The 13,213-nt window shown below is 50.0% G+C and overlaps 1 protein-coding gene across 1 annotated transcript; it reads right to left on the bottom strand.

Annotated features, from left to right (window-relative positions):
* Nucleotides 1-10,846: 10,846 nt before the first annotated feature.
* Nucleotides 10,847-13,116, bottom strand: SMAC4_06440 (uncharacterized protein). Its single transcript, XM_003344188.2, has 5 exons — nucleotides 12,962-13,116; nucleotides 12,856-12,876; nucleotides 12,268-12,550; nucleotides 11,552-12,189; nucleotides 10,847-11,460 (listed from the first exon to the last, which is right to left on the bottom strand). The coding sequence occupies exons 1-5, from the start codon at nucleotides 12,980-12,982 to the stop codon at nucleotides 11,320-11,322; spliced, it is 1,104 nt and encodes a 367-aa protein (XP_003344236.1). The 5' UTR covers nucleotides 12,983-13,116; the 3' UTR covers nucleotides 10,847-11,319.
* Between the last annotated feature and the right edge of the window lie 97 nt (nucleotides 13,117-13,213).

The raw sequence follows: 13,213 nt of genomic DNA, 5'->3' as shown, positions 1-13,213 counted from the left end.
TTATTGTAGGCTAGTTAGGGCATTACGGGAAACAAATTTATTAAAAAAGATATCAATATAGGAATAATTATTAATATAGCAATTAATCATTTAGTATTTTATTTAACCATAAATAATAGGTGGCTAGTAATAAATTAATTGAATTGCGTTGGGAGGTGTCACAGGTTGACATTGGCTATATAATGTGCATTCCGAGTTCTGCCTTGCAAGCAGAACATCGCTCTATCTTTTGTAAGTTTGGCCGTCTGGGCATATGCACCCTAGCCTGTCACAGGAGGAGTATAAATTAAAAAAAGCGTGTAGAAAAAATACCTGTATAGGAGATAATTTGAAAAATATAAAAGCTTTACTGTTAAATAGGATAATTGTAATTACGTACTAGTCGAATTCTTTTTTAAGTATTAGTAAGAGCGATAGTATATTGCTTAGTATTATTGCAGTTTTGGAGTTGCTAGTTAATACAAGTAATTTGCTATTTTGTGTACTAGCTAAAATGATCTCTTATTTAGATAATATTAAATATATTATAATAATTATAGTAGTACTAAATAATTTACTAGGTCACTTTATATTTTACATTTTCCATATTGAATTTCTTCATAACAGCTTTATTTTAAACATTGTGTATTGAGGAGATTGCTGTTAAAAAGAAGATAAAAAAGGATAAAAAGGGTACGATGGGAATACCAGGAAGATTGTTAATGTGTGTAAAGGTGTAAAGATGGGTATTGTGGAAGAAAAAGATTTGAGGTGCACGGACTGGTGCACGAGCCCAGAAATTTCAGAAAAATGCCATTTTTTCAGAAATAATCGATCTCTGATCCACACATGTGTTCTGAAGATCCGTCTTTATAACATACGAACCTCGTTGTCGTGCTGTCACAAATCTCACTCGGCGGACAAGCGACCTCGTGTGCTGATAGTACCTCCACATTCTGGACTACGCGGGACAAAGTCGCGCTCCAGAGGTGCGAATCAGAGTCGTGAACGAGCCATCTCGACGATGCTTGGCTGATTTTCTGGATCGTGTACGGCGTGTGCGGTGTAATGTCATCTGGACGAAACCACTCGATACCACCAGATGGATCTCATTCCCGGCTGCAGCCCGTGCCTGTTGTGGTAACAAGTGTGTGGTTGTGGAAGCTCGGGTAGCTAGGTCCAAATGTCTTTGCGGACTGCGGACTGTACTGCGACCTGCGAGCCGTTCCTGCCTGCACTGGCCTGCCTTTCCCTGCTGAGTGTGGAGCGGGCACGAGTACTGACAGGGACATCTGCCATTGCAGCGGCAGGCATGGATGCAAGTGCCTTTTAGGCTGAGAGGTACTTACCCCAACACCATGCCTCCCGAAGCTGCGCAGGGCCAGGCAGCACAAAGACGGTCGCTCCACTTGGCCCATGGTCGCCCGTTGGTACCTTGTCAAAGCGAGCGAGAGCAGGAACAGAGGGTTGGGGACGACCAAGCAATCTCATAGGGCGGTTCCTGACCACAGACTCCGAGCAAGGTAAGGTACAGGAATGGTGACTGCAACATTTCAATCGCATCTCATGTTTTCGCTTTCGTCATGGGATCTGACCAAGACAACGAAATTTCAAATTCTTGATAATCCTCAATCAACGTCGAGATCAGAAATGGGTTCTTGTCGGCTCCACCGTGGCCGGCCGGCCGCTAGGCTAGAGACGCCGGGAGATGTTGATCTTTCCCACAAGCATGCCGCTCGTCAGCATCAGCAAGCATTTGGCTTCCAAGTCATTTCGGGGTTGAGGCTATCGACAAGGCGCGGGTGCGAATCCGCGGGTCTAGGGTCACCTAGGCCACGCTTGCAAGAAATTGCCTAGTGGGAATGTCGCTTTGTTCAGCTGATGGACATGAGGTGGACGGAACAGGTCGCATGCCGGAGTTTTTCTTTGTCTTGTCAAGACAGAAAAAAACAATGACATTATTCAATCCTACGCCAAAGAGCACTGCCCACACGCCCTGCTCTCTTTTTTTTGCTCTTCCACTTGGCTGGATTGGGCGTCGACTCTGAGGCTTGCAGGCTTGCAGGTGGAAAGGGCCTCACTTCCCACCACCAGCACCCGAATGACAACGGCTGATTGCAGTCCTTTTTCGACCCATTTTCCTTTTAACTGGGATCGCGTACCGCCCTACCCTTCAGGCTTGCCGTCATCAACGGCCCTGGACAAGGCGGTGATACTCACACCACAGCCGGCGACAGATGGATGGACGGCTGGCTGCAGAAGCCGCAATTATTCCCATTTTTCTCACCGACCTCACTTTGGAGTTGCTGCGTATTCAAAACAAGGGCAGACGTCAGAAGAGTTCAGCTGCGGCAAGGGGTCGTCCCAGTTATGATTTTAAAAGCAAAACGTGCATCACTGGCACTGGGAATAGAACGCCCACGCCGCCAGAAACCCGCCAAAGCCCAATGGCGGCCCATGAGCAAGCATTCCCATTGACCCAAATGCTACCACCCGACTGCGCCCAAGCTCCTTTTGAGTTTTAGACTCCAATTCAATGGACATCCCCTGGCTCTTGGGATCATTCTGGCTGCCAATCCATGGAAAGTTGGAGACTGGAGAAAGCGGGAGCTCCCAGGCCGCAGCTTCCTAACTTCCCAGCTTCGTTCCCTGCTACCTTACACTGCCAGTTTGAATACGCAGAGCTCCTTCCCTCACCTGTCCCCGGATACAGCCATCGAGCCATCCATTCGAGCCAACAATTGCATCGTGCTTGCCGGGTTAGATTGGTAGTTATCCGTCACGGTCCTCACCACCGTTCAAGTCGGCTGGCGCCTTCTGCTTTCGAAATCCTCTTCATCAGGCGTTACTGGCTACTACCATATCAATGGCTGGTTTTGGTCTGCGAAACAAAATCCCTTCCCCGCAAAGATCATCTCGACACCCCTCCCCAGTTAAGTTGTCTCCATCTCCATCGATCGATCACTCTCCTCTCCAATCTCAATCGGGTCGATCATTCTCTTCCTGAACAACGCTATAGATGCTACACTAACTCTCCAAGCACCCCGGGCGGAATCCTCCGGGACAAGGCATACCAACACCCGATGGCTAGTGTCTCTTCGGGCTCCAAGAGGTTGCAAAGCGCAACAAGAAGAAAAAAAAGAGACCGTTGAAGTTGGAAAGAATTGGGTCCGCCGCCGCGGCGGATTTGATATTCTGACAGCCATGAGCCGCCAACTGTCAAACTCGGATGGGAGAGTCAATAATTTATTGTTGACATTCGACACTCGACAGGGACCCCGGACTCAAGACTTCAAGAAGCTGATCAACGGCCAGTCAATGTCAGTCACTGCTACCACGGGGAGGAGCATATCAATCCCTCAATCCTTGATATTCAAAAATAAAATAAAAAAGAGGCCCATGTCAGGTGGGACAGGGGCCAATATCTAATATCAAAGTCCAACACGAGCCCACAACCCGCAACTGAACACCCTCCGACATAAACGATGCCGCGAGAAGCGATATCTGATCGCGACAAGCTCGAGGGCTCGTGCCGCGCCAAGCTCCAAGATACCATGGTCTAGAGTCTCTCCAGCGCGACATGGAAAGGGAGCAACCAGAGAAGGCCCGTCTCAAAGCGGAAGCGTTCTCCAGCGACGTAACATTCATCATTGTTACCGTAACGAAATCCCGAGGCTTCCGGGGGTTCTTCTCAAGTCCTCCGATCCCTCCACATCTGTCCATGCCCAACGGTCCATGGCTCCATGTGGATGGGCAGCATGGCAGAATGGCACCGCTCTCACACATCGCTCCGGTTACCAACAAGCGAGGTCGTTGTCACGGCCGCTCCGTGCCTTTGCTACGGACCGCCGTAGCAGTCGCAATCGTCCATTCTGCTACTGCTTTTAGCCTTTTACCGCTTGTCGCTGTTGGCAGTGCAATTCCATCATGTTTGTGCGGCCGTGCTGAAGGGCCAACAGATATATCTCGAGACGGCTGTCGAGATGGCAAGTCGTCCAACAATTGCGGAGAACAACACACAGTATGAATTCGTCATTATACTTCCAGCTTCAGCCCCTGTCGCCATTGGGCAGAAAAGGTAAGGTCCAAGCGAAGTCATTAAGTTGTCGACGGCTAACATCCCACTGGTCAGCCGCTCTTAATCCTGGCCACTCCATTCCACAGGAAAAGGTGCCTGGGATTTGCTCAAGATGAAGCATCAAGCTTCCGAAATAAGCCTAGTGCGGAAGATCAGGACGAATGGCGTGCGCCGATTTTGATCTTTCTGAAAGCCCCAGTCCGGCAGCCCTTCGGCGTAGGTGAGCAACAGGACCGACGGGTATGATCCGGCGGTATGATCACACGGGATCTGACATTGGCGAGAAACTAAAAACCTCAAAATGGTGGCTCCGTAGGTATTACGGATGAACCGCCGAGGCCATACGTATTGCGTAGCAGAAACCTGTCAAGTCAGATCAGCAACGTCGACCGGGCGTGTTACAGGGAAATAACCATGTTCGAGATGATGAGAAGAGGTTCTAATGCGAAGCCGAAACGCATTGTTCAACCCGCAAGCAGCAAAAAGAGCCACAATGCAACAGCGGAACCTACAACCGAAGACTTGCTCGCTTCGCAGTGACACGGGCCGGCGCAAACCCCTTCAAATTTATGACGCCGTATTGGCCTAGCCGTTCACGCTGCCGCATCCTTCCTGGGGCCCGTGATCCTCTCTCCTCGAGCACAATTGGACCCCACTCCCGTGTCTGGGCAGCAAAAAGAGTTGTGTGGTCTCGTCGTTGAGCCTCTACGGCCGTGTCTTTGGTCCTGAAAGCGGCAGCATGCCTCTCCTGCGCCCTCACGACAAAGAAAACCATGGGAAGGTGAATCAAGCACTCACTGGACTCGATGGGAAGTCCGGGTGCTGAAGTAACCCCCCCTCATGTGTAGCAAAAAGCGAAATGCTGCATGTGAGCCTCCTTACACTTTATGTAGAAAACCCACCTTCTTGTCAAAGGTTTGGGTTTCCCTCACACCGTCCGTATTCCTTGGCCGCTTCCTCTTTTCATGGGAAACTTGGGCCAAGCGTCGTCTGGACCTCTGCCTTCAGTCCTCACATTGGTCTGACTATTTGCCTGTGTCTCACGGGTGCTAATACATACCTATGATAACCCTGGACTGCGAATTCGGCCTCGGCTTTCCTACTTTTGGGGCAGCCGCGTCTAGCGCCTCTCCAGACCCTGGAACTGAACGTCGATCAGGGCGAGTCACGAGTCAATGTTGACTAGAAAGCAAAAAAGGACTCTCCCAGGATTTTGAAACGCCGTTATCGCGTGGATAAGGCAGTGCTTTCTGCGGGGTCTCGGCGACCCGTTCAAGAACCATATGTACCTCGGCGGCAAGAGGAGCATTCTGAAAGGTCGGAGAGGAGTGTGGGCGTGGTCAGCAGCATCGCATATTTTTTTTTTCTCTTGTCGCAAAATCAGCTCCCTTTCGCAGGTGGGGTCGAATAGTCCTTTCCCAATACGTTCACTAAACAGGACAGAGTTGTCTCTCGTTAGGTATTCGCTCTCTCTTTATCTCTCGTGGCTCCAACACGGCACTAACTTGGCGAGCCAAGGCCCAATCGAGTTTTCTCTCCAACATCATGCGTCCCATTGGCGTCTTCTCTGGACCGGAGATGTGGTGATGAAGCATGAATCCCTCACGTCTTGATCATCACGTTACCGGATAGCGTCATGCATCCGAAAGATGCTGGACCGGTCCGCCATTCGGCATGGCGAAGCATTTTGTGGGGTCCTAGCCGATGGATTACCATGTACGGTACGGTGCCCACACACGCAAACCCTCGGGTACTTCCTTGCGCTCCGCCGGCAAAGAGATTGGTTCCCGGGGACGCTTGCCCTATCCCATAGATGCCGCCGGCCTGCGTCAAAGGGGACAAAGACTTTGAGGATTCTGCCCTCGGGATCAGATCGTCTGCACACCTCGTCGTCATGCCCTGCAAGACAATGGCGCCCAAAACGTCTCGATATCGGCCTCAAAACTACTCTGTCTGATGATTAGCGGGCTGCAGACATATTCTCTTCCGTCATACGCGGATGCTTCCCCCAAGCGGCGGGCGCCTTGGATGTTAAGCGCCGGCCGGCCGCGGAAGCGACCTCATCTGCCGGGTTGCCGTTGCAATGCATTGCAACCCTGGAGGAGGAGACTCCAACCGGAGGTTATCTTGCCTTACCAGTAGTGAAAACAGCAGGCCTCTTCCCTACTTACCTTCCCTACTGCATACAGTACCGGCACCACCGTCCTGGGTTTTGCTGCAGAGCCTTTTTGCTCTACCAACTGCAAAGTACCAAGTCGTTGCAGCGGTCCCCCTTCCTGGGGTGCTTGCTGCTGCTGCTGCTGCTGCTGCTGGAGTTGGTTAGCGCAATTATTTACGTTGGTCTCGCTTCTCACTCTTGGGTTGTTCGGAGTGCAGATGGGAATCCCATGGATAGGGGGTGGGAGTGAAGGAAAAGGTGGCCGCAGATCTCGAGGCCAGCCTGTTCCTTTAACTCTAAACTATTTACATACCCCTATCCCGTCCCTGTTCTGCCCCGTCCTTCGCACATACCTACGTCTAGGTACTACCTAACTGCATGCATGCACTTTAGATCCAGGACCACTCACTCCCTACCTACCACTTACCACTTACCACTTACCACTTACACACACATTTTGCGTACCTACCGGGCACGGTACTTGTACAAGTAGGTAAGGAATGTCAGACAGTAGCAACTGCCCTACATACGTAACTGGCATCGCCTCGTTGGACGACAAGGTGACAGTGACTAGGCCTCGAATTCAAGCCAACGGAAACGAGCTGTAGCGCCGGCGCCGCCCTATTAGCCGCAGCAATTCGTTCGCTTGATGACTCTGAATCGTGCGATATCGGTCTTCTTTCTCTTTACGCTTTTGTTGGACCGCCCCTTTTACCCCTGAATCTGTATCTGTAGTGTACTTGCGGCTGAACTCGGGATGTGATGTCACAGTTACTATCACCACCCATCCACCCCTTCTTTCTACACACGTACAGACAGGCATACAGATAGATACCAACATAACGGTTGGGGAGGTACACACACACACACACACACACAAACACTTACATGGCATTTCCTAATTGGATTTTTGCGTGCCCCTTTTCAGTCACATGTTTTTCCTTTCCTGGAGCTTGCGGATAGGCAGGCAGGCAGAGTGTTCTTAAGAGGTGCTCAAGAACGAGTCTAACAGACATATGAGAAGACCAGGTAGAGATTATACTGAGCAACTCTCAAGGGAACAAAAAATAAAATAAAAAAATAACAAAAGCCAGGGCAGGATGGGGGCACTACTACCTTACCCGTCCACCCACATCCCGTTTTGCTCGGTTATCGATAACGAGAACATCTGGAGAGCAACAGATTTCCCCCAATAGCCCCCCTCCCCCCCTTTCCCCCCTTCTGAAGTCACCATGTTCCTGAGAAAAATAGGAGATGAGACAGTGAGACAATGAGGTGATGCTCGCTTGTTCGCTTGTTGAGAAGTGTCCTGGGTGCCCTGGGGCTTCGGGAAGTTGGGAAGGGGGAAAGGGGGGGGTGGAGTTCTGGAGTTTTGGACATTGGGCAAGGGACAATTTGGACATGGGCGTGGACATCAATTTGTCACGAGATACGAGGTTATCTGAACCTGAGATGGGTTGTCATGTCAGATCTGAGACATGAGAAGATTGCAGGGTGCTAATGATTTTCTTTTTGTTAGGTTGTTCTTGTTGCTGTAATTGCTTGCAACGGATTTTAACCGAGTTGGGTTCGAGTGCTACAGCTGTGTGATCGGTAAGTTTGTAGGTAGGGGGGGGTTTGGTTGTTGTTGCTAAGTCCCTCTTATGAGGTGGTTCTTTTGGAAAGTATGAACAGAGAGGTGGTATACATAGGGTTGCATGCGTCAGTATCATTTATGATATTGTGACGATGAATTGGTCCAGTGGCCGAGTCGTTAATAGCTACATCAGGTTCATCAGATACATCAGGTAGAGGTAGGTAAGCTTGACTTCATCGACAACCCCGTTTTACTTTTTCTGCTAAAGCTTCAATTATTATTATTTTTTTTAGAAAAAAATTGCTTTGCGTGGAGGTGTTTGTTTTATTGACTGTACGCCTAGGTCTTTTCCTTCAACATGCAAAGAATTTTCAGGTCGCAAACAGGCAATTGAGTACCAAACCATGATTTGTGTTTTTGGAGGGTGCAAGTGTCCAAGGACTGGAGGCAAACACAGTGGTTTTGTCGAGGGCTTGATTGCACGATTTTTTCCAGCAATACGCAAGACGGATATTCCACGGACTAGTTCAGACATGATACGAGACCAGCTAGGTTGTCTTTAGAGTCAAGTCTAATCGGTCTAGTCCCCCCAAGAACAGGCATACATGGAAAGCATGGCACTAACGTTTGCGAGGACACATCTGCTCATGATAATGGAGGACAGAAGCGAGGCATTCGGGACGCGTTGGACTTCCGGTTGACAAGTACGTCAAAGGAGAGAATCTGCCGAGGCGTATGGAAGAGAAGGATCAAAGCATAACTCCAGAGGGGGGTCGACTGAGCTTGTTGTCATCAGTACTTCCAACACTGCAAACATCGCCTCTACACGGATCAAAGGCGTGGGAGTAATAGCATGCAGTAAAGACACTCGCTCATCAACACTCACACAAAATTCTACGGCATATCCCACACACACGGTAGGCACCAGTGTCAAGTCAGCATCCAGGATACATGTGTTGACCAGGCACCGACCCTTGATAACATTGGGCAAATGATTTCTAGAAAAATTCGCCTCTTCATAGAATCAGACCTCACTCAGTCTTTTCGCTTTGCTCATAGCTCGTGGAGGGATTGGAAGATAAGGGAATAGCCGCTTAACTGACTGGGCGCATCATGCATTTTTTTCACTGCAAGCGAATGAGAATAGCAAGAGACGAGTGTAAATAGACATCGATGTGACCTTGGTGAGCAGGCGGGTGCCTAGAAGCTGTTGTAGCGGGTAAGGAAGGTGAGGGAAGCACAGTCTCCGTTTAATATCGGTAGTTCTTTCCTGATATAAACGCCGGGGGTTGGTAGGGGAAGCTGGGTGAAGTCCAGTCCACTTCAGTCTCTGCTCAACATGATGGTTCTTCCCTTGTATGTAAATGTTGGTTGAGGAGGAATGTGCATTTCAGAGAGAAGTACGTCCGACGCGATAATAAGACTACATCAGGCAGGAGGAGACCGGATGTAACGAAAGAAAGAGATGTTTGTATGGTAACGGGAAGCTACATATCGAGTCAACTCGGAGTTCTCATAAGGAAGGAGCGGTGAGGGGTTGGTCGAGAGGATACAGATTGCAGTTGGGCTTTGTTGGGGGCCAGATCGGGCCCGAGACTAGGAGGAACCTAGAATAAGTAAAGTGGCGATGGAACACCGAGTAATGAGGAAAGGCCGGAGGAATTAGGGTTGAGTGTCTCATCACAAGTTGAGTTGGTTGATGAGGCGAAAGCAACGAGGCGAAAGAGCGGGCGGTGAATTTGAAGACCTATGATAACTTCAACAACCAATAATTGGATAACAGAGTAAATGCACCACGACAAATTGTGCAGTGTCTTCTCTCGAGGGTCTCTAGCTGTATATTCTAGATCTCAACGTGGCATACCATCAACCACACCCGTCATCTTGACACTTTCACACGAACAAGTTGCTAAACCATTCTCGTTCGGGAATCGAGATACGGGTGAGAACCGAATACGAACATGTAGTAGCAGAACTGGTTTATAAGCCGTCACAAAGTCACTCGAAGAGTGCTCCCAAGATGTAGGTTAGATACCATTTCTACAAGACTCCCCGAGGATATCAACCAACATGAACATGAATCGATGGCTGCCTCTACAATGGCTTATCTCAGTAATCAGACCAATCTTCTTTATTAGGCAAATACTCGGTTATCTTACCCCGGCGAGTTTCTCTCGCGGCAGGAGCTTGCATGCCTGCCTGCACAGGTGATTTCCCAGCCACCTTCTAGTTGGGCCTTATAAGGTCCCGCTTCAGAACCCCGAATAACTCCAACATAGACCTCTCGCAGTAAGGGCTCCTTCGTCGTCTAGCGGTATGCAAACGGGGCCAGATAAACATTGCTCGTTGCGTTGGTAACGGTGGTACAGTTTTCGTAGGCATGTCAAGAGTCGACGGTTCAACCCTGCTCTGGCCGCTGAGCTTCGTCTTTTTATTTGTCTTCTTTTTGAATTGCGTCTTGCGTCTTCTTAATCATGTGATGTTAAGTGCCCAGGCTTTTGCACGGCTTCGTTTTTATTTTTATTTTATTTTTTAACGTTATCCTGAGCTCGAGAGCTGTGGGAGTTCACCGTCTAGCAATCGGAACACCCACCTCTATGACTTATAGAGAGCTAGGAGTCACCTACTCTCCAACAAACGCCACCTATAGAGCTTCAACTTGCTGCTTAGGATAACAGTCGACTTAGCGTCCTGCCGGCCTTTAACTTGTTCAATGGAGACCGTAAAACAAAGCAGCAACAAAAAGATTGCTTGGTCAAGGAGAATGTGGTTTTGTACGTTGGCGGCTCCATCCTTACGCCTGTACAAACAACGAGGATGTAACTTGGGAAGTGAAGTTCGCAATCCAAAGGTGAAGAGTGGGTGACAGTATGGTTGAGGTACGGGTTTAGTCGAATTTGTACATTTTCGTCCGTTCTGACCATCTGAAACATACTTTGAAAAGACTTCAAATATGATAGTACGGAGACACTCTTCATTGATTGTTGGCGTGTACCACCGTTGATGCTTGCCTGCTGTACAGAATCCTCTGATGGTCAACTTAAACCTACACTAATTCTCACGTTTAGCCAGCACTTCAGCATCAGGTAAACAAGGCTAGAAGTTGGTATATATGTGATTTCATTACCGTCATGATCTTGGCTCTTTAGATGTGATCCTATCCTATATAGAAGCCCTTTTGATCCTTCTTTCCTTTTTGGACCCGTCTCCCTCTTTTCAACCTCACCTGCCTCATGTCTCTTCACATCGTCCAGTGTGCCCATGGACAACTGCTTGTATAGCGGTAGAGGAAGAAGAAGAAGAGGAAGCGATTTGGCTTCCCGTTCGGCACTCAAAGACCGAGTAAGCTCCCTCTCTTGTGGGTTTTCCAAACCGTTCCCGCACACAACCTGCGTTCGGCTCGAAGGTGTGTTGTCATCGATAAGGCATGAGTGTACATACGACTCGGGGCCACCGTCCGTGGTGTGGGTATCTCATCTCGTGTACACCCACAACACATCGTTAAGAATATTTCCTCACGGAAACTCTTTATCGCTTGATGATGGTGACGATATCTTCATCCGCCAACTCGTGGCTGAGACCGACACGCTGAGGCTGATGCTTGACGGACTTTCCGTACACAATAGCAACCTTGAACTGATCCACGATAGTCTTGTGGATAGTGTTACACTGTTTGGGTTCATCAACTGTTAGCCAACCCCATTCTCACCCAAATCTTTTCTTTCTCATGCAATCAGGTAGACGCCAGGAAGAAACTTACGAAATCCTCAACCGTGCACCTATTGCTCCTCAACACAACGGGAGCCGAATAATCCGGCATTTTGCCCTTGGGCTTTGTGTACACGCGCACGAGCTTGAGCTTCTCCCACATGGCCTCCATCAACTCATCAATATTCCAGCCGTGCTCGGAGCTGATAGGCACCGAGTTGGGAATACGGTACAGCAGATCAAGCTCCTCAATGGAGATAGCATCGATCTTGTTGAGAACGTAGATAACAGGGATGTAAGAGCGCGACTTGGCCTCGAGCACGTCGATCAAATCATCAATGGTGGCATCGCAGCGGATGGCGATGTCGGCGGATGAGATCTTGTACTCGCTCATGACGGCGCGGATCTCGTCGGTGTCGATGTGCGTAAGGGGCACCGTGCTGGTGATGTTCAGACCGCCCTTGTCCTTCTTCTTGAACGTGATGTTGGGCGGCTCCTTGTTGATGCGGATGCCGAAGCCCTCCAGCTCGGCCTCGATGACGCGCTTGTCGGTCAGAGGCTTGTTGACGTCCAGCACGATGAAGATGAGATGGCACGTCTTGGCGACGGCGATGACCTGGCGACCACGACCACGGCCGTCCTTGGCACCCTCGATAATACCGGGCAAATCGATGATTTGTAGGGGGGCACCTGTATGTATTGTAACATTTTAGCTCAGAATGGAACCAGGTGACGCTCCGGAGAAAAGCAAGAAAACGGGCTACCCACCGTTATAAGTAACCTGACCCGGCACACTCGTAAGCGTGGTGAACTCGTACGCAGCCGCCTCAGAGTGCTGGCCCGTCAGCTTGCTCATCAGCGTACTCTTTCCGACCGAGGGGAAGCCGATGAAACCGATCGAGGCCACACCGGTTCTGGCGACGTCGAAACCAGCACCACCGCCGCCGCCGCCGCCCGAGGGCGTGAGCAGCTCACGCTTGAGCTTGGCGAGCTTGGCCTTCAACTGTCCGAGATGGTAGGATGTCGCCTTGTTCTTCTGAGTTCGGGCCATCTATCGAAGGGGGAAAAGAAAACATGTCGTTAGCCGTGATCCCTGCTTGTGGCGTCGTTTCGCTCATCTTTCCGAGGGGACAATTTGTTGGTAGCATCGCAATCGTCCAAGTCGTGCTCCTCCAGCTCCAATGACAGGGCTTCTGAACAGCCTATTTGCCCGTCTGCCTTATGTGTCGCCGGAGCCAGCGCATCTTGGTCTCTGGCCTTGCCAACTTCTCGTCCTCTCTGACGGGTGCCGTATCATATCGGGGGATCAGGCGGGGGTTCGAAAATCGGGGGCTATCGCGGGCAGTAAAGACTCACTTCGGCCTCGACCTCTTTGATCTGTCATGGCGCGGCGGGCGCATACACGGTCAGTTGTCTGTTCCAACATGTCCTCAGAGCGTGAGTGCGAAGGGGGGATACGTACCTTGTCCACCGTGGTCGACATGATTGCTAGCTCTCACGCGATGGCGTATCTGTAGCTATGGGTGGGCGACTAAGGGTTGCTCAGTCGTGGACAGGACGGAGCGCGGTTGTTTCTAAGTTGGCGATTGTCTTGTCTTGATTGTTTGAACTTCCTTGGGAATTTTGAAGGTGGGGCAAATTTCATGGTTTCAAACGGCGCGCCGATGCGGTAAAATCGCCGCAGCGCGGGCGGCCCTGCTCAGTGCACGGAAGC

The sequence above is a fragment of the Sordaria macrospora genome, chromosome 4 (genome assembly GCF_033870435.1).
Source record: "Sordaria macrospora chromosome 4, complete sequence".
Taxonomy (NCBI): Eukaryota; Fungi; Ascomycota; class Sordariomycetes; order Sordariales; family Sordariaceae; genus Sordaria; species Sordaria macrospora.
The sequence above is the reverse complement of the archived record's forward strand: the minus strand, read 5'-3'. Positions and strand labels throughout refer to the sequence as shown.